At 42.4% G+C, this 22,780-nt stretch overlaps 1 protein-coding gene across 5 annotated transcripts in view; it reads left to right on the forward strand.

The window, feature by feature from the left end:
- MCMDC2 (minichromosome maintenance domain containing 2) overlaps nt 1-22,780 on the forward strand; it is a 76,733-nt gene that overhangs the window by 9,796 nt on the left and 44,157 nt on the right. For 4 of the 5 annotated variants that reach the window (XM_063925012.1, XM_063925010.1, XM_063925014.1 and 1 more), the window contains exons 2-6: nt 15,967-16,097; nt 16,189-16,248; nt 20,745-20,940; nt 21,805-21,927; nt 22,014-22,121. In XM_063925012.1, the coding sequence (XP_063781082.1) occupies nt 15,967-16,097; nt 16,189-16,248; nt 20,745-20,940; nt 21,805-21,927; nt 22,014-22,121 (618 nt within the window). The remainder of the gene's footprint in view (nt 1-15,966; nt 16,098-16,188; nt 16,249-20,744; nt 20,941-21,804; nt 21,928-22,013; nt 22,122-22,780) is intronic. The other variant, XM_063925013.1, reaches the window with a different exon arrangement.

Below are 22,780 nucleotides of genomic sequence, written 5' to 3' on the forward strand. Positions count from 1 at the left end.
ATGGGGCAGAAGCTAGACTCCATTTTGGGAAAAACCTCCCATGATTCCAAAGACTGCAACACATGGTTCAAAGGGGGAGGGGAAAACACCCAGCAGCAGCCATCTTCTACACCTGATCACAATGTAACCACACATATCATCCTGCCATTCCTACAAGCACATGACTACAGTAACAAAAGGAAGTATGTTTTGACTGCAAGCCTTCAGCAAGATGCATCATGTAAAACTACTATAATCTGTTATAAATCACCATCCATAAATTATACCAGAGATGCTATGCTACAGATTGTCTACTGTTCCAATTCATTACAGATTTCATAGAGTATTATCACCAACACATAACAATCACACAACTGCACAAGCCTCATTAACCTTAAGCCATTTGTATCTCCAAACCAACCACTCTATACCAATCACTTCACAACTACTCTACCTCAAACACATATTTAAACTATTCTATGCCAATCAGCCATGTGATATTGAGATTATGATACTTAGCCTTTGTAAGGTGCCTGGTGATGATCCAGCCATGCTTCTGAGAGCTTTGTTCTGAGTGTAGCTACAGTACATCTGTTCTCTGAGTTCACAAGCAACTGAACCCTGACCTCTACTCTAGCCAGGAACTACATTCCTGTGTGACTAGTTCCTGGGGGAGGGGTCTCTCTTTCTTTGTATATGCTGATCAGGTTCAGCCCTGAACTGTATCATTCATTGTTCTAACAAAGTGATTTTCAGCTTTTATACATATAATCATATCTATCTGCTGCAATGTCCCACAACTTCACAACAAGTATCAAATTAATCTACACACCAATGTGCTTGTTTCAATAGTAAACATGACGGGTTTATCTGGTTCGGTTCAAATAATACACATTCATGACATTAATTAATTAGCTAATTTTAAATCTCCATGATGTCTGGTGCTTGATATTATTATAATTATGTACTGTATGAAATAAGTGTCGAATCCATCTCTGTGCCATGTCCGTGTAAATGCGTGTGTTACCATATATTGCTGTGCTCGCTGCGCATATTTGCAAGTATAGCGACTTAAATGTGTGCAGTTTGTATGTTCTCTCTATGTAATATTTTTGACTTTGATAGTCCACCCTTTGGCAGTCACCAATAACTGCCACTTCCTAAAACATTTCAAAAAGAGAAAAATATATGTCATATGTAAATACATTTCTATGATTGGGTAAGGGAGGAGAGAAGAAGGTGGGAAAAGGGTATGACCTAGTGAGATAGCAGAAGCATGTGTGTATGAATCCATGTTTGGGGGGGGTCATGTATCATCGTGCCGTACGTGTTTTAAATCAAGCTTCGAGGTATTGCAAAGTATACATTTGAATTCCTTCTTATCCCGTGGTACGGGTCTGTGGATGGGCTGTCAAACTTTACCGAGCTCTCTTCGGCTTTTGGTTACAACAAAATGGGGGAGCACATTTTAGTTGATGATACATGAATGGGGGAATATGTGAATGCTGATATCTGTGCCTGTATTCCCTATCGACTATGTGTGTTATTACCTGAAGGTTGTAGAGATGAAGATAAGAAACAATTATGGTAAATGCAGTGGTATTCTATGTCAGGTTAATGAACATTTGTCGGTTGAAGTCTTGTCTGGTGTCTGTTGAATGCAGTCTTCTTTGGGCTTTTGCCAAAAAATGCGAGCAAAAAGCTTTGTCAATGTCCATAGACTTACAAAAGTGTTGGGCTAGCGTAAATTTAAAATTTCTAGGGAAACTGGGGGTCTATGGCATAGTTCATCAATTATCTGTGTACAAGGTTGTCAAAACTTCTTCTTTTAATCCATCTGTTGTCTGTATACAGGATCGCCAGATTCCTCTTCCAAGTGGGTCTTTTTACCTTGGAGAAAGATAAAGGAGAAACGGGTGAAAGAAACAGGTCGTGGAAACACCTTTTATCACAGCGTGGTTTCAATGGTTGGGTCGTAAATCAAATCCATTTTGTTATGCGATACAGTCATTACTTCAGGTAGTACTTTTCCAATATAACACAATCCTTCTGAGTTTGGGGCAAGCCACTTATACGCCTTCCTCCCGCATATGAAATATGCATCATCGGGGAGAACATATGGGACGGAGTAGGACATAACCATATTACACATTTTCCATATGAAATTTCCTAACCCTAATTCTCCCATCTGTCTAGTACACGTATCTGTTTGTATGATATGTGCACAGTATCCTGGTGATACCTCTCCAACTCTCATGGTCCTACTTCCTAGGGTATACCTATATCGGAAATATTTTCCACTACTAGCTATGTGGCGTATAAGTTCTGTATCTGTAGGCATTCTATCTGCTCTATATGAAAAGGTCATGGTTAGGTTACTCCATGACACTTCCCAATTTCCCGGCTCTCGGGGATTGGAAATGTTAAAACATATTAGGGACCTATCCACATGATATTGGTGGAGCTTCAAACTAGGAGGACTGGAGATATTAAACCTCCTGTCCACCGGTCTCCCACCCTTTAGCTCAAGTACCTCCCCTACCGTTAAAGGAAATGGTACTAATCCTGATTTGCTATGGCCTTGAGGTACTTGAGAGCATACCCAACAATCTGTCTGATTTAACACATTACCCACTAAGGAGTGATAGTCACTCAATGGATGCCGGTCCATGTGGATATTAAAACTGGACTGACATTTCTTGATGCACCCATCCTCAACTACATTGTCACAGAGTCTACAGATACAGTTCTCTTTTCAGCTAACAATCCTTCACAATGTTTACAAATAACATGGCTGCTAGATCGTTTCCGGTACTCGCCTTTGCTTGGTGGTTGTGTTGCTATTGGAAATTTACACCTCCGTCTCAGTCATCAGAACCTTTCTGGATCCTTTCTCGACCTCACTGGTACTCTCGCCGGAACAGACTGCTCTGGTCAACATCATGGTCAACAGGAAAATCCGTATCACAGTCTCTTGGGGCAAGTCCATCTTACAGGAGGAGAAAAGGAGAAATTTGTAATGGGGGTACAGAAAAACAGTTTGAGGGGGAGAGAAACTTGTTACGATAATTAGTTCTCTAGTCTTGTTGTTCTTCTTGTTCTGCTGTCATCTCAAAGGTGCTGTCTCTCAGTCTTCCAACCGAACACTCCGGTGATACAATATTTCTTCCGAACCAGCGATCTTTCTGTAAGGAGCAAAAATCTTGCATTACCATTTGTCTAACTGATGTGTGACATACCATCTTTAAAATATGAAAACATGAGAAAGAAGAGGGAGAGGAGAAAAAAACAACAAGAGAGAGAGAGAACCGTTCATATATGTATATATCACACAAATCAACAATAAACAACAGGAAAATAAACATTTTTCAAACATTTTTAAAATATTGTCAGATCATCAGGCTGTCATATCTACATGTCCCATGGTTTCCTTGCGCAGTCCCTCCCACCAGCACCTCCATACTCCACCCTCTGTATCTGGCCAGGATACATTGATGCGGATAGGTCGTGCTGGGGTTTGGTAGACTTCTGCAAAGACCAAGCAGATATGCAATGTTTGAGTCCTACCAATAATCGTCAGAGATGGGGAGAGAAAAATAAACATTTCACAGATACATTTACAACGTTTCACCCGGTCATTCCTGTGTCTTCAGGGAATGACCTCCCAATTTATTAACCGTTACCTCAGGCTTACCATCAGTCCTAATGATCACCTTTCCTGACTACATATCATGAGTGTGGGCCAAAATTCTTCCTATCTGATCCCTGGTTACAATTTGGTGTGTCCTAACTTTTGCTCATTTTCATGTCTAGGGGGTCTGACTTTATGTGGGCTGTTGCAGTTGCTGGCATAATGCCCTTCTCTTTTACAACGATAACAAATCCTTGAGTTCCTCCATGTGCCAATGGCCTGGGGTTTTGGTTGATTTGATGTCTCCTCTAATGCTTGGATGCCCATCGCCATCAACCGCTCTTTCTGTGTTTCTCTGGTTCTTTGACTATTATGGTCATATCGTTGTCTAGGGGGTGTATATACCTTGTGTGTGTTTTTAGACCTACAATCTCGTGCAACATGACCTTCCCTTAAGCAGTTGTAACAGCTTTTCACCTTTAACTTACCCACAGGGATCTGAGGCTTCTTTGTTTCCCCGTGCTTGATGCTGTTTTGCTCATGCCCAACAGCAGAGTCCCTTAATGCAGTTACTGATTTATCTCTCCAGTATGGATTTGTGATCTGTATCCTTGCTCTCAACACTTCCTTTAAACCATCCATTAGCACAGATACTGCTACTTCTCTGTGCGGTGCGCTTGTTTCGATGTTTTCTATACCCGTATACCTAGTCATGTCCTGCAATGCCCGGTGGAAATAATTAGAAGTACTTTCCCCTTCGTTTTGTCTTATGGAGAAGATTTTGTTCCACTCGACAATGGCTGGGAAATATATTTCTAACTGTCGGTTGATCTGCTTAATACATTCCTGATTGTGTTCCTCCGTACAAGGTACCTCCGTGTCTAATTTACAATCAGCAATAAATTTCGCAGGGTCAACACTGGAGGGCAAACATGCCCTCAGCACTGTCCGCCACTCTTTGTTGGTGGGTTCTGTGGAGTTTCCTAGTTCTTTAATAAATCTTTGACATGTAACTAGATCTTCCCTAGGATCAGGGAATTCAGACATAATTGATCTCAATTCGGTCCGGGACCAGGGACAGCGCATTGCCCTGTCCTTGACGGGAATGGTTCCCTGATCGTCAGTCTTCCCATTGGGGACTGTGATCACCCTGACAGGACTAAACTCAATTACATCACCTTGTTTTGGTCTTACAATATGGGGTACATTTGTTTGTGCGTGATATAAAACACCGTACGTACCTGTGGACACGACCTCACCTGACCCTCCGTTAGGGGGTTTGATTACTGCCTTTACCGATTTGGTCGCGTCCACCTGGATGTCTGGTAGGCTGGCTGCTGGAAGAGGTGCCGATATCGTGCTGGGCTCACTTCCTTGTTTGTATTCCTGAGGGAAGTTTAACATGGGGTGCAACTTGCATAGGTTAATAGTTGTACATTTAACAGTATTACAATTATCATTGTTATGTTTATTACAATTATTCTTATCATCTATAATACAGTTGCTAAGTGCATTTTTATTGTACAACATTGTGCCTTTCTCCGCAACCATAATCCTCTCCATTGCCATGTCTCTCCTCCCAATGTGAGAGTCAGATATGTCAGTTAACTCTCTTTGCATTTCACTTTCCTGTTGCCACAATTTTAAACAATCATAATGTTTGATCCGTCTCTTTGCTGATTTAATAAGACCTATCCTTCTCCTTAGATTTAGTAACACATCTGGGCTAAAGCTGCCTACTCTTGGGAACTTCTCCCCGTCATGTACAGTCATTCTTTCCCATTCATCACATAAAACCTCTGTGTGTGAACCGTATTTTTCACACATTACATACCTTGCCGACCCGATTGGTCGGTTTACTAAATCAACCCGAACCGAGGTTGATCGCCCCCTACCTGAACAACTGGCCCCCATAACTTGCAGGTGTTGCTTTCACTACCTCTGACCTTAATCAGGGTCTTCAGCGAACCCTTACAAAAACCAAGATGTTCAGGATAGGCCGACGGTGGCGGTTTACCGAGTACCCCACTCACTCGCCCACGCCGACCAATACGCCCACACACTGCCTTAGCGCTGGCGTACTCGACCCAGGGCCCCTGCGACCTGAACCGCTATTTACTGGAACATGTGAGGGTGATCCGCAGAGCACTTACTCTTTCCAGTAACTATTGGTTGCTGGATAGTTCCTGAGTGACCAGCGAACCTCCCTTAAAATAAAAAAATTACACAAATCACGTTAGAATGTACAAATAGCGTTTATGATCCCTTTCGTACGCAAATGGTACTGGGTCAAATTACTAACTAATGCACACAATTACGTGCGGTACAATCAGTCTGCACATAAGCAACTAATCTTATGTGCGGAGCGACCAGTGGAATCGAAAATTGCGGCTGCGAATTCCTTCAGCATGAGCTTTAATGGCCTATATGGGTTCTGCACCAACCCCCTGGGTTGTGCTCTTTAATTTATAGCGGACTTCCTTGTCTGCTGTACCTGGACCTCCTGGTCAATTCTGGACCTCCTGGTCAATTCTGGACCTCCTGGTCTGTGCTACAGTAGACCTCCTGGTCTGCTATACTCTAATGCTCAGATTTTTATGTTTAACAAGGGATGCCTCCCTAGCCACCATGCATGTCACTTACATGTATGTACCTCACGAGAACTCGACTTCTTGTGGTTCAACCTCAAAAAAATTGTAGAAACTTATATATGCAAACACTCACTCACCACATGTACACTTTACTTTTGTTTCTATTTCTATTTCTGCGCAGAAATTTCTTTCCTTTAGACCAGATGAGTCGTAAATTTAGAGAAGGATCTATTAATTTAAATTTCGGACACTAAAATCGATTTGCGCTATTTATCGCGTTGCCACCTTTTCGCCTGTTTAAAATAACCCTTATCGTGTGATTTGTTACGTGGGCGTACCCGGACGCTCCGTTGCGTAATATACGCTGCGTGCGTCGGCCTTTGGGTTGTGTACGCGAGTCTCAGCTTTTTGTTAGAGACACGTGTACACAAGGCAGATATCCACCGTAACACAATTAACAAGTTTATCAATGTAGGTGATCCTCGATCATCTACCGAGCACCACACAGATCTCTCCTTGTATCTTTAGGCAAAGCTGTGTGTGTGTTTTACAAATTACCCCTTAATGTATCATTTTTACTCTTTAAGTACCAATAGCAACAAATCTTTCTCAGCACGTTATCAATTATGAAATGGCAACCAGGAAAGTGAGATGTGAAGATTACACAAATGAACATGCAATTCTAAATTTAATCTAATAACATACGTTGATGTAAGCACACTCGTATAGATATTACATATAAGTACCAATCACTATTACTTATGTTTGACTATGATATAGATTAAATAAATGCATAAAAAAAAACTAATTAAATGATGATTTCTTTTTGACAATGGATGGCTGATTATTTCCTGAGTCAACTGAAAATCAGCCGCTTAGGAAAAAAAATGTGACCTTCCCAAAATGGCCGCTGCTCCTCCCCCTTTCACCTCCATGAGGGTCACACAAAATGGTGGACAGACCATGCGGCCTCTTGTCACAAAGAAAGTCATCATGCCAGCCCCTTTTAGTTATCACGCTATGCAGAGCGATTAAAAATAATTTTAAACCTATTTTAAACAGACAAACCATCCAATCTGCGTATGCAGTTGGCACCAAATAGAAATAAAAACCAGATTTACAAAGACAATAGCTTAATGTTCCTACCTTCTTCGGATTCCACCAGCATCCCTACAGACCAAAAGAATCAGACGCAGACTCTCATCTGATCAGCACTCCAAGATACTACCTTTTCCTCCCTTTGCTGATCGATAAAAGTCTGCGCCTTTTTCGCCTGACTGCGGATATGAGATGGACCGGACTTGCCCCCACTTGACAAAGCTGAATATATTTGTCCTATTAAAAACACGTTAAAGGTTAAAGAACACAGTACGCAATTGGCGCAAAAAGTACCGCAAGGGTACGCCCTTAACTATACCTTAAGGAATGTACTTATACTGTAAACATTTGTGCAGTGATAATGTGTAGATGTAATGCAATGTAACCTTGTTAGCTTAAAAGCTGTATGAGCGACTATGACGCTCTGAGAACCTTTATGCATTTATAATAATCAATCAAATACCGGTCTAAGGTTCTAACGCCTACAGTGAGAGAATGAACGTTCAAAAAGAATAATACAATACAAGCTATACACTACCAAAATAACATAGAATATCTAACCAAGTAACTAACATATAATACAATAAAGACACAAGTACGTTTAAGGGGGAGGGGAGAGAGAGGGGGAGAGAGAGGGCTAACAATAACAATAAGACAATATGGTTATATGGCTGCAGAGAATCTTACACATGTGAGGAACAATCGCTGCGCAGTTAGTCAATGCTGAGAATCTTTGTGGAGAAAATACTTGAGCTTACCCAGGCTGCCTGTCCCTATATACACAACACCCAGCAACACAATTGTCCCTACAATGCCGCATGGGGCAGAAGCTAGACTCCATTTTGGGAAAAAACTCCCATGATTCCAAAGACTGCAACACATGGTTCAAAGGGGGAGGGGAAAACAGCCAGCAGCAGCCATCTTCTACACCTGATCACAATGTAACCACACATATCATCCTGCCATTCCTACAAGCACATGACTACAGTAACAAAAGGAAGTATGTTTTGACTGCAAGCCTTCAGCAAGATGCATCATGTAAAACTACTATAATCTGTTATAAATCACCATCCATAAATTATACCAGAGATGCTATGCTACAGATTGTCTACTGTTCCAATTCATTACAGATTTCATAGAGTATTATCACCAACACATAACAATCACACAACTGCACAAGCCTCATTAACCTTAAGCCATTTGTATCTCCAAACCAACCACTCTATACCAATCACTTCACAACTACTCTACCTCAAACACATATTTAAACTATTCTATGCCAATCAGCCATGTGATATTGAGATTATGATACTTAGCCTTTGTAAGGTGCCTGGTGATGATCCAGCCATGCTTCTGAGAGCTTTGTTCTGAGTGTAGCTACAGTACATCTGTTCTCTGAGTTCACAAGCAACTGAACCCTGACCTCTACTCTAGCCAGGAACTACATTCCTGTGTGACTAGTTCCTGGGGGAGGGGTCTCTCTTCCTTTGTATATGCTGATCAGGTTCAGCCCTGAACTGTTTCATTCATTGTTCTAACAAAGTGATTTTCAGCTTTTATACATATAATCATATCTATCCGCTGCAATGTCCCACAACTTCACAACAAGTATCAAATTAATCTACACACCAATGTGCTTGTTTCAATAGTAAACATGATGGGTTTATCTGGTTCGGTTCAAATAATACACATTCATGACATTAATTCATTAGCTAATTTTAAATCTCCATGATGTCTGGTGCTTGATATTATTATAATTATGTACTGTATGAAATAAGTGTCGAATCCATCTCTGTGCCATGTCCGTGTAAATGCGTGTGTTACCATATATTGCTGTGCTCGCTGCGCATATTTGCAAGTATAGCGACTTAAATGTGTGCAGTTTGTATGTTCTCTCTATGTAATATTTTTGACTTTGACACCTCTTCCAATACACCCTCGGGGTATTCACGTTCCCTCAAGGAGGTAATAAGTTCCTCAGCTTGTTCGGCAAATGTACAATCTAATGTGCAATTACGTCTAATCCTAAACATTTAACTTTTAGGTACATTATTTAACCAGCTCTTCTTGTGATTGCTCATATATGGGATGTAACTGCAGGTGTCAACAGGTTTTTTATAGGATGACACCATCAGTTTTTCCTCTACCACCTCCACCATAACGTCCAAAAAATTAATATGTGAAGGATGGTGTGTGCATGTGAAGGATAAACCATATTCATTAGTGTTTAAAAATTCAACAAAATTAGTGACAGTGTTAACATCCCCTTTCCAAATAAAAAACAGGTCGTCGATATAGCGACAATAGAGCACCAGGTTCGCAGAGTATGGGCCCTCCCAAATGAGGATCTGTTCAAGGTCACCCATGTATATGTTTGCGAAACTCGGTGCGAACCTGGTCCCCATCGCGGTACCGAGTACCTGTAAGTAGTGACAGTGATCAAACAAAAAGTGATTATGTGTTAAAATAAAGTAATAGCAGAAGTGATAAAGTTGCGCTTCATCTCTGAGTCCATTCCGGTTTTTATAAGTGCATCATCCACAGCTTGCACACCTTTAGCATGTGGAATATTGGTGTACAATGCTTGTACATTGCAAGTGATTAAAGTATAGTCAGGGGCCCATTTATGGCCTTCCACAAGTTTAATAAACTCAGTAGTATCCCGGATATGGGATCTCAGAGATGTTGCACAAGGTTGTAAAAAGTGATCAACGTAATAGGATAAATTAGACGTAAGACCCCCTATCCCAGAAATAATAGGTCGCCCCGGGGGTTCGTGAAGCGTTTTGTGGATTTTAGGGAGGTGATAATATACTGGGACGATAGGGTGGAGGGGGTAGAGGAAATTAAACTCATCCTGAGTAATCACACCCTCAGTTTGAGCAGTTTCTAAAAGATTTTTTAATTCTAGCTGATATTTACGGGAGGGATCTATAGCTAATACTTGGTAGAATGTTTTGTCCAATAATTGGCGTTTGGCCTCCTTTACATAATCACATGTATCCTGAATCACTATCCTCCCTCCCTTATCTGCCGGTTTGATTGTAAGTGACGTATCATTAGCTAACTGTTTAAGGACCTTCCGTTCTTCACTATTTGAAGGAGTGTGTTTTACTATCGCACAGTATCCGAAAATCATTTAAAGATTTATTATAAAAAGTTTCAATGGCGCTGGTCCTGTGTTGTAAAGGGTAGAATTGGGATTTATTTTTAAACAAAGATTGTGAAGTATTGTTAATATCAAAAATCAAGGTTTCCGGTATATCTTGGATCTCACAGACTGCACTCTCTACAAGTAATTCATTGAGTATATTGAGACCTGATTGATCATCTTGATCCAATATTACTTTTGTTTCAGATCCTGAGTTATTTTTAGTGCAAGCAAAAAAACTTTTCCTACATAGACTCCTAACATACCTATTGAGTTCTATAAAGAGTTCGAAAAAATTTGGCTTTGAAGTGGGGGCAAAATTCATACCCTTAGCTAGTATCTTACTTTCCAAATCGTTCAGGGGTTTGGAGGAAAGGTTAAAAACAGCATCAGCACCTTGTGAAAGCGCTGATTCTTTCTTCCTCCCCCTCTGTCCCCCTCGTCTCCCTCTTCTTGTTCTCTTGCCCTTTTTGGAGTCCCTGACAGGGGTTCGTATCTGTTGTGATGTTGGAAATGTGGGGAGGGGACAAGATCCCCTGATCTCCTGTTTGGATCTAAAAAAGATTCCTGATGAAGTTTGGACTCGTGGTTAAATTTAGTATGATTATTGGGGTGTCTATTTCACCACCCTTTATGACGAACTTCCCTCCACCCAGGTGACGATGACGGATGTGGATAGGATTTTCTCATATGATTCCTTCCACGGTTAGGATATCGTTCAGTAGACCTAGGGGAACTAAATTCATCCCTATCTCCATTCTCTGTTCTAACATTGGAGTGGGGCTTCCCTTGTTTGGGTTTCAGAGGGGTGAAAGAGTTATCACGTCTCTGAATTTTGGAAAAACTTCTCACATGATCAGACTGATAATCTAATAAATCTCTTGCAAATTTCTTTTCTTTTCTCTCAATCGTCTCTCTCTCATATTCTTCTATTCTCTTATTAACTATTGTTTCTCTTTCCTTATAATACGGCTCTTCCTTGTGTTTGCCTAATTGTTCCTGTACAATCTTAATCTCTTTTTCAATTTCTATAAGCTTGGATTCTCTATAATCAATCAATAACTGCATTAAGCCATAGAGCATTTATCTAGGACATTCTCCCACTGTGTTCTAAGTTCCGGATTATCCTGAAACGATAGGCTTTTAAAGATCCGCAGACCCCGAGGAATTTTGTTGTTTTCTATATATTTAGTAAGTGAGGTCTTATCCCACCAATGCCTGCATTCTGCTTTTAATAATTCCTCCAGTCTGTTGGAATCCTGAAAAAACCCATCATAAACAGGATTGTCTTTTTTTCTATTCACATTCTCAGAAGTATATTTCTTCAATATTTCATGTCTACGTTGTATTCTGTCCGCATAGCACACAACATTCATGTTTAAAAACACAGTCCTGCCCTGCTGCCCAAACCTAAGGCAATTGGAAATACAAACAAAAAATAAGGTTTGTTGGTGCTGAGCAGATCTGCGTGGGTTAACACCCTGGAATTAGCAGCCACATGGTGAGAAGGTAGCCAGCCTCCTCAACCAATAAAGCAAATACAAACAAACACCAGGCCGGCGCTCAATTCCAATGATGCTCCCAAATGTATATAAAAAAACAATTTATTAAAATAACATCCCAAAAAAATGTTAAACACACTTATAAAATACCGTGGTCTATTCTTATTTTTAATATCACATAAAACTGAGGTGTATTATACCTCTACTATTTGCATAAATGCATACATAGATATTGTAAATAGTAAGAAAATATATGAGGTAGTCGCTGAAACTTATATAGGGAGACTCTCAATTTAATTTAGTCAGTCTCTTATACTTATTTAGTAGCCCGCAGTTCAAATAAGGATGAGTCATCCAGCTGGTATATTTAGCATCTATAACCATATATATATGTGTCCTGGATTGATGTAAATATTTCCATGGATTGGGTACATAAATGCAATGATGTAAGACCGTATGGTTGCTGCTACTCACTGAATAACTGTGACTGGCCTGGGGAGAACATACAATCGCAACACAGATACAGCCTTGGTAGGAATTGAACCCAAGACTTCAGTCCTGTGAGGCAACAAAACTCATCGCACTCAATCTCTCTACTTCCACTTGTCCTCAAATCTTACAAATTCAGCTTTTTTCATTTTAGTTCTCCCTGCGAAGGCCACAGCATGACCACTGACTTAAAGTAGCTCTGCACTGTACTTTTTTTTACAGGTCTCATCTCCTTCTTGGGTCATGAATCACGCTGGTAACAACAAAATAAGCTTCAAGGACCAGAAACAAATGCTAGAGCCATAACTAAGATTTTTAGCATCTGGGGCAAGAAATACATTTGATATCCCCCATGTACTCAATTACATCCAAATTATCCCAAAATAATATTTTCTTTGCCCCCTTCAGATTTGTGGCTTGGGCAGCTGCCACTCTTGTACAGCCCTGGTTGCAGGCAGGTGTGCAGAGAGGGGGTGGTGTAGCTACAGTTTTAATGGTGTCTGGGTCTGTGGGGGAAGGTGGAGAGAGACTCTCACGATCAGTGCATAGCTCCCGAAAATCAATACCCCCACAACTGACAATGGTCCTGTCAGATGTTGGCTTATAATAATTTTCAGTACTCCTCAAACTTCCATAGTCCATTCTTACTTAACGTCTGCAATCTGTACCAACTATAATTTACATAATACCATTAAAATTCCAGTAGTTCATCAAAAATGAAAGAAAGTGCAAAATATAGAGTGGAAGAATGGACACAAATACAACTGATAACGTAGCAGAAAACTAATTTCAAGGATTGAGATAGGAGAAATGTCAGGACACTGCAGAATCAGACAAGGAAAAAAGAAGAAAAGGCTGTATTAATTATCACCACGTTCTCAAAAATTCCTAAAATTTAACTTTTATTGTTGTCAAATTAAAATAATGTTTGTTATTGTCACATTATTTTAATTTGACAACAATAAAAGTTAAATTTTAGGAATTTTTGAGAATGTGGTGATAATTAGGTCACCCTTATTCTTGTGCATCAACAATACAGCCTTTTCTTCTTTTTCTTGTCTACTTACCTCAGCTGTAGTTGGTAGCACCCCCAACATACCTACAATTAATAGGGGCTACTCTTGGAGCTTTTTTGTTCCAATTATGTATCATTAAATAGTGTGTGTGCAGATACAACCCCATTGTCACTGCAGAATCAGAACAGGCAGCACGGGTATGGGTCATTAGGTCGACCACACTTAAGTCGACAGTCATTGGGTCGACATGGAAAAAGGCCGATATGAGTTTTTTTTTTACTTTTTTCGGTGTCATTTTCCTCGTAAAGTGACGGGGAACCCCAATTAGTGCACGGTGTCCCCTCGCATGGCTCGCTTCACTCGCCATGCTTCTGGTAAGGTGCCTCGCTCCGCTGCGCTCGGCACAGGTTGCTATTCTCAATCATAGTCCACGTGGATCAGAGAGTATGAAAAAGTAAAAAAAATATTTATTTATTTATTTTTTTTAAACGCATGTCGGCCTAGTGACCATGTTGCCCTAATGACTGTCGACCTAAGTCTTGTCGACCTAATGACCGTCTCCTGGCAGAGCAGGATCAGAAACAAAGAACATGTGAAAGTCAAACCCAGAAATCAGAGAGCCAAACAGGAACGCAGGGCATCATTTGGATTTGTAGCAAACCCCGATGGTTTACATACAAATCCAATGTTTTGGGGTCCCATACCGCATATGTGCAGAACGCGTCCTGTGAGATTGTTCGCATCTCCCCCTTAGCTGCAGCATGACTGACTTGCTTTAGCGTTTGGTGTGGGGGCAACCAGGACAGTTCTACAAAACGGGAGCCTGTCACTCCGTTTTGTAGGCATGCCCAGCCCAGAGAGAGGGGTTCTGGTGACCAGTCTGAGTAAGCTTTAGCTTTAGAATGGCGGAGGGCAATGACCATTGCGCCCGTCTTTAGACTCAGCACTCCGATCACAGATGCTGGCAGGAGTCATCTATTTCACACAGATCAGAAGATTTGTCGTATGGTATCGCACAGCCGCTTTCTTGACTAGATTAGATTAGATTCAGGCCCACAGCTAAAGTACAACACAACACTAATCAAATACATGTCAAACACCTCAAGATAATTTTTATGTACATTTACATCTACATATACATATTTATCTGAATTGTTTTCGGTAATGTAATGTAGGAGAAATTGTTGAGTGGAGCCCTATGGAAGGGTGTGTACCCATGAAGCAATTTTCATCGGAGGATCCAAGTACTATGGCCTTATTGAAAATAGTGATAGAGGGTAACTACTTTTCTCCTTTAAAAATCACTTTTACTGAAGTAAACAAATGTAAATGATAGTTAATTACCTCCTAGATAGTGCTGCTAATTGTGATCCCCATTTTTACAAATTGGTGCATATGCCCTCCAGAACCTGCAACAGATATTCCATGCAACTGTACCAGTTAAGTGGCGGAGACTCCTGTCTCTTCATGCTGGCACCTGCTCTATGGTCTTTCTGGTCTGATGCACTGATTCAGCTCTTAAGGTGGGTACACACTAACAGATATATCTGCAGATCAATTGATCTGCAGATATATCTATGGACGGATCGAGCAGTGTGTTCAGCATACACACTGCTCGATCCGTCGGGGACTGACGTCATGAACTGGGCGGGCGTGTACACACGCCCGCCCAGTTCACCTGTCAATCACCGCCGGCCGCCGCAGCATGTGTACGGGCGGCCGGCCGGCCGACCGCCCCGTACACACACAGCGACGCGCCAATATATCGGTAGATATATTGGCCGTCGGCTGTGCTGCGCAGCCGACGCGATACGTCTGTGAACGACGGAGTTCACAGACGTATCGGCCGTACACACTGGCCGACGGTCCCGCGATATATCGGCCGTTCAGGAGAACGGCCGATATATCGACCAGTGTGTACGGCCCTTTAGAGACACACACGCAAAGCGGATTTGGAAGAAAAAGCTGTTGCCACTGGATATGTGCAGCAGCTCCGCTCCCCATTCCATTAATTATACTGCATGTTCCAGCTGCAACTCTAGTAAAATCATATTATATGTACTCCTGGTAGTGTGAAAATGATTTCAGCCATTGGACAAAGTGTGTGGTATGGGGGGTTCCATACAAGTGAAAATACCAGGCATCAGGCCCGGCAACAGGGAGGAACAAAGGAAACACTCGTACTGAGCCCCGGAGTTCAGAGGGGTCCCACAGATCAGAGGCAAAAAAAAAAATGGAGCCGCAACACATATTAATACTTTTTCAACTATGCTCTGCCAGCCGGCAAATTAAGTAAAAAAACAAGTAACCCCTGTACCAACCTCCCCCAACCCCAATTATCCAGTCACTTGGTCCGGTCCAGGTGGTCCTGCTGTCTTGCCCACATTGAGATATCAGTGTACTGGACCCCAGGATTTTTGCTGCTGGCCCTGCCAGGCATTACATGAATGTGGAGTTTTTCTTGTTTACTTTTTTTAATAAATATTTTTTATTTATTTTTTTATAATAGAATCCACTCATAGTTATGCTGTCTATCGGTTTGTAATCTCTATCAACCCCACGGATATCACAGAGCTAAACGCCACACTTGGAAATTATGTACTTCATGAACCAGTGAGAGCTACTCAGATCTTCCAGTCGGTATGGTTTACAGATCTACACAATACTGCTGTCCTTGACAATATACTCTCATCTCATAATACACACATCATAAAGTAATCTTGTATTTTAGGTTTGTGATGCTGCAATTAGAACCCTTTCTCTTATTGGACAGTACCAGACTGAGGCTCAGGTATGATTTTCCCTGTGTATTTGATATCAATTTACAGTAAGAGTTAGGCTGCTTTACTAAGGAATATTGGCGGGATGTACTAAAGTGAAAATGCGGTAAAAACAGTCCTGCCCCGGCAGAAGTGCCGCCTGGATTGAGGTTCACGGCGTGCACAGAAGATAACAGTCTCCGTGTGCCTTAGAACAGAGCACCGTTACTCACACTAAGCCGCTGGTGCTGCAGGAAGTGCCGGTGATGATAGAAATGATGGCTGCTATGGCTAGGAGGACACTGGATTTATCAGGCTTGCTGCATACCCTCCAACATGACCCATTCAATTAGGTACACAAAAATGCTCTGTTCTTGGACTTCCTTGCCAATGACAGTGGCAGAGGTGGGGCTGCAGTCCCAGCTGGCAATGTTTAACAGCGTTTGGGGTGTCAGTTGGTGTGGCTCACCTATTTGATCTTTGAACTGTGCCGCAGCCCAACTCTGCAACTGCCACTGGCATGTAAGTCCAGGAACAGAGCATTTTGGGGCAGATGTATTAAGCCTGGAGAAGTGATAAGTGGAAGGTGATAGCGCACCAGCCTATCACTACGGGTTTGAAAAATGACAGTTAGGAGCTGATTGGCTGGTGTGTTATCACCTTCCACTTATCACTTCTCCAGGTTTAATACATCTGCCCCATGTACCTAATGGAATGGTCCATGTTGGAGGATATGTTGCAGCTGTGTATCGGGAGCTGCCCGGCTGCTCTGATTGTGTTATAGCATCCTCTCTGCCTGCCTCCTTCCTGCTTCCCATGGCCAGCCGTGTACATGTAGAGCGTGGCTGCGGGCAGCCCAGATGCACAAAAACTGTACTGGCCCGGGGGCAAATGGTACTCTGACCCTGGTCCAGCCTGCCACTGGGTGTGTGGTACAAAATGTTGACATTCAGAAAGTTGAAGTGTCACCAAAGCCAGAATATCAAATTGTATCGACATTCTGTTTGGCATTATTATGACTATCGACCAGCTGTCCATGCTGACATTTTGGGTGGAATTCAATTGTTTGAAAAGTCAGTTGGGTGTCTGTTTTTTTCCTATCTAATGGACAGGAAAAAACAGACACCCAACCAACTTTTCAAACATTTGAATTCCCCCCTTTGAATGTTGAGATTCTGTCCATGTTGAAATTGAATGTTGACATATGAGTGCGTACTGAATGCAGAATATCACTACACTACATGACTAAATGCAATGGGCGGGATGTACTAAGCGGAAAATGCGGTAAACTCCCTGTTTACCGCATTTTCCTGATGTACTAACCCCCGGCCGGCAGGACAGCGCCGTGGCGGGGTACGTCAGCTTTAGCTGGCGATAGTCCATAGAAGCCTATGGGCTTCTCTCCGCTGCGCTGTGTGAGGGATCCGATCGGATCCCTCTCAGCATGCCCTGCGGCCGCCCCCGTCACCCCGCGCATGCGCAGACTGACTCCTGGGGCCGAATCCCGGAAGACAGGCTGCCTCTGCGCATCGCGGAGGACAGCTCTTATCGGAAGAGCTGTCCTCCGCAATGCTGATCGCATATGTTAGTACATATGCGATCAGCATCGTGGCGCAGGGCGGCGATGTACATTAGTACATCCCGCCCAATGACTTATTCCTGGGTATGAGAAAGGCTGTATTTCAGTGATGTGACAGGTTTCCATTGAAATCAAACTATATTGTAGTTACGCAAGTGGGCTTAGGTTTTATCAACCAGTCAGCCGTACAATACACAGAACATCATTTTAATTATTATAGGTTGGGTTAAGTATGCTGATTAATGCTATTCAGCTACTGTATATCAGTTCTTGTATATCAAATTTGGGGGAAAAATGCTTATCAGTAATTTGTAAGCGTTTTCTGTTTGCACAATCCATAGCTCTTTAGCTTCTTCTGTATTCCAGGGGCAAAGCTTCTCTGGAAAGGGGAGGGGAGGGGAGGGGAGGGGATGGCTTGCTGCTTCAGGCACTGACGTGTCTGAATCACCGGACTGGCAAGAAGGTGACTAATGAGATCTGCATGCGCAGCCAGGATTACATATAATAAAGATGTCTCTTTTAGTGACATCCTTTAATTCAGTGTCTGCAAACCTCAATGGCACCCAGGGTTAAATTATGACCACTTGGGGTCCTAGGCAAGATAATAATTTGGGGTTGCCTACTCCGGGTCAAATTAGCACACAGGGGTTTAGGGGAAATCCCCTATGGGCCCCACTGCCCAAAGACCCGCCCCCTCTTCTTATGTTAGGTTCCACACTTTAACTTAAATTATGCTTTGTTACTCTCTTAGTGGGTCAGTTACCGTGTAGACAGTGGCGTATCTATAATGGGTGCAGTGTGTGCGATGGATCCAGGTGGGCGCATACCCACACCATGCACCCATTTCTTCAATACTTCACCCTCAGGAGTCCCGCATTGGTGACTGCAGCGCTGCACAAATCACTAGGCAAATGGCGTGGCGGCCTTTTTACCAGAGACCAGCACATGCGCTCTAGACTCAAGCACGGTGCTAGTATCTACTAGTAACCCTAGTGCTCAGGGGAGGAGGGGGCCTCGGACGGCGACCGAACACGTGGAGACTACACACTAGCCACCTCCTCCTCTATTAATAGGCCCCTGCTAGTAGAGCAGGAAATTGGAGAACATGGGCAATTGGCTTGTTTATATAGAAACTACACCGAGAGTCACCCTCCTGCCAATTAGCAGCTGTGTTATCTTGTGTGAAACTAACTTTTAAAATACAGGTTGAGTATCCCATATCCAAATATTCCGAAATACGGAATATTCCGAAATACGGACTTTTTTGAGTGAGAGTGAGATAGTGAAACCTTTGTTTTTTGATGGCTCAATGTACACAAACTTTGTTTAATACACAAAGTTATTAAAAATATTGTATTAAATGACCTTCAGGCTGTGTTTATAAGGTGTATATGAAACATAAATGATTTGTGTGAATGTAGACACACTTTGTTTAATGCACAAAGTTATAAAAAATATTGGTTAAAATGACCTTCAGGCTGTGTGTATAAGGTGTATATGAAACATAAATACATTCTGTGCTTAGATTTGGGTCCCATCACCATGATATCTCATTATGGTATGCAATTATTCCAAAATACGGAAAAATCCCATATCCAAAATACCTCTGGTCCCTAGCATTTTGGATAAGGGAGACTCAACCTGTATAATATATTGAAAACTAAGAATTCAGTTGTAAAATGGCTTGTATTTGTCCTCTGCTAGGCGTAATGTGGTTCCCATGGAGTTTTAGACATTCGGTAGTGTGTACGGTGGTCTCCTGTCCCGTGGCGAATTTCCCATTAGGCATGTGAGGCACTTGCTTAGGGGCGGCACTTGGATGCTTGTGGTACTCTCAGCCAAAAAAGTTCCAGTAACTGTAAAATATTTCCACTGTACTGTACCATGGGGGTCATTCCGAGTTGATCATAGCTGTGCTAAATTTAGCACAGCTACGATCATCTTTCCTGACATGCGGGGGGACCCCCGCACGGGGCTAGTCCTCCCCGCATGTCAGTCCGGCCCCCTTCGCAGAAGTGCAAAGGCATCGCACAGCGTATGACGTCACGCAGCCGCTGCGGCCTGCCCCCCATTCGTTCCGGCCATGCCTGCATTAGCCGGACCGCGCCTATGAAACGGCGGCCAAATGCCACCGTTTCGCCTCATCCCGCCCATCGATCGCATCTGCCTGTCAATCAGGCAGAGGCAATCGCTGTCCTGCTACGGCCTTTAGCCATCCCGCATGCGCAGGCGCACTACGGTGCTGGCGTATGCGCTGCAGGGACCGGTTCGCTCTGCTGCGTTAAAACGCAGTGAGCGAACGGGTCGGAATGACCCCCCATATGCCATCTTGAATGGAATGTAAATAGGTAGGACATGCACATACTGTCCCACTTAGAAAATATGTATAAAAGTTTTAAAAAAATATCGTAGTGGCTTTTTTTTTATTAATTTTTTTATTATTAATTGAAATTGGTTATTAGCCCTCATTTGATTATAACCAATCAACAAAAATAATGAAATTAGGCAGGTGGGGGCAGCCATTACTGTTGTGCCTAGGGGCACCCTCACCCCTAAATCCGCCCAGCTCCTATCATATGTAGTGTGCCTTAATGTGGTACATGTAGACATCATGTGCTTTATTATTATACATATGTTACATTATACTGCAAAACTGGGACTATGGTGTATTCACTAGAGTGCATAAGAAGGTAGATTAGACTGCATGGTATCAGTAATTAATTACTATATATACTATATAATGAGACCAAGACCATACTCTGTAGTATCCATGTTGTCCTCTCTAATGGTTGGCCAAGCTTCTGTAGTGGTTGTACACATACCTTAGGCATGGACCCCTACCACTGCATTCTCCAATGGGCCCTCCATGCCTCAGTCCAACACTGCCTGTAGATGTGCCTTTATTAGGTTATCTATTTCCTGATAATAATAGATGATCTTGCCTTTTAGATAAACGTGGTCCTGAAACTAACCCACTTGCCTAACCTACCTGGTTATCGCTTAAGCCTCAGTGAATTCCCCTTGGACTACAGGTCTCAGAGACTTTACATGTTAGAAGGAACAGTCACTGCAATGTCTACAGTGACCAAATACACTCAAGGAGCAAGATTTGTGTGCTCAGACACAAAGTGTCCCTTTTCTGAAGGTACAAAACTTGGTCATATAAAATATATATATATATATATATATATATATATATATATATTTATATATATTTATATTTTAAATCTACTGTATTTATTGTAAAGTCATTAACTTAAACGATTGCACAGTTATTGCACAGTCTATGCGCGTAATCAATCAGAGAATATTTATTGGTTAGGCATGTCGAATTGGAAGTTAAAAGTCGGACAAATCGGGAAGTGTATGCCCTGCCGCTGCCGATGGACGGACATTCCCCTGTTCCTTCACATGTAACAGAACGGGGAAATGTCTCCTCCACAGGGGCAGAGCACAGATATCATGGCCAATATACTGTGAGAGATCTCAGATTGTATGGTATGTGGTTAATATACCGCCTGCCAGGATTGCAGTGTTCAGGATCCCAATGCCTTGATCCCGACAGGCAGCTAAATGCCGGTGGTCGGATTCCCGACCATCGCCCCGTATTTCCGCTCGGGTGGTGAGTCCATGCCACCACCCGGATGTGAATATAACCTGTGGCGAGCAAAGCTCGCCACCGGGCCTGATACACAGCGAGCCTCCGAGGGGACTCTCTGTGCTCGCTGCCGGGATGCTGTTGTCGGGATACTGACAGACTGTATATCATATGTATTCCCTGCTTTATCACTTCTCCAGGCTTAATACATCTGCCCCTATATTTCTTATGCATATTTGTGTGTCCATGATAAGAAACTAATGTTAGCAGAGATGGTTCTTAAATTGTACCAATGCTTTCTAAACGCCACAGTTACCAATTATACTTTTGTTTAATGGGATCTGTGTGCTCTTAGGCTTTTAGTTAATTTCCCAATGAATTAAATTGATTGTGACATACTAATTATATCAGATTTCCGATATATCCGAGTCCACATACCTGGGGCTACAGAGTCAGCAACTGTGAGACAACACTTTGTGTGTGACTTCTGCGCTACACCCCTAAAGGAAGACATGAAATACAGAGTTCTTGGAGGTATGTCAATTATCTTATAAGTTCTAAGTGTTTCACTGTAAGGTAACCATGATAAAAACAAGTGACCTGTGAATCTGTGGTGTTAGATAAACAGGTGGTTGATTTGATGGACTCAAAGTCACTACACATTTTCCAAGGACTGTGTGGCAATCACCAGAATTACCGATTCCAATCATATGCAGTGTTTGTCAGAGGTACGTTCTGTTTAGAGGTTATTACATTTATTTAACAAACAAAGCACTAGAGAATTTCTAACTTTTGCTAATCTTCAAACTATCTGCATATGTTAAATTATGACTCTTGCTTGGTAATATTGCAGTACAACATAACTGTGGCGCATATTTATCAAAAGGGTTGGGATCCCAGTCACTAGAATTCCGGCAGGGGGGCGAGCTCAACAAAGCCCCTTGCGGGCTCACTGGGCTCGCCACAGGTTCTATTCCCACTCTGTGGGTGTTGTGGACACCCACGAGTGGAAATAGTCCCTGTTAGCCGGGATTCCGGATGGCGGCATTGTCAATAGTCAGGATTCTTGGGTCAGCAATATAACTACATCCCTTATCACAATCCTTATTTTAAATGTGATTAATATTTGACACCAAAATTCAAAATGTGAAAATGTTGATCTCTCTGTCAGGGTCCACAGGTTATCCACAGGATAAAAATGGGATATGATGAAGCGACAGCGAATTTGCACCAATCGGTCAAAGCTTTCCGGCCTCCCAGCATACAACGGGCCCGTCCATATATCCCCGCCTCCTGGCTCAGGCAAATCAATTTTTTGTTTGGTGTGGCAGGAGCCGGACCATGGTCAGAGGGCTCCTGGTTTTTTGCAGCGCTAAGCTTTCTTATT

Source organism: Pseudophryne corroboree, chromosome 5 (assembly GCF_028390025.1).
Source record: "Pseudophryne corroboree isolate aPseCor3 chromosome 5, aPseCor3.hap2, whole genome shotgun sequence".
In the NCBI taxonomy this organism is placed as follows: domain Eukaryota; kingdom Metazoa; phylum Chordata; class Amphibia; order Anura; family Myobatrachidae; genus Pseudophryne; species Pseudophryne corroboree.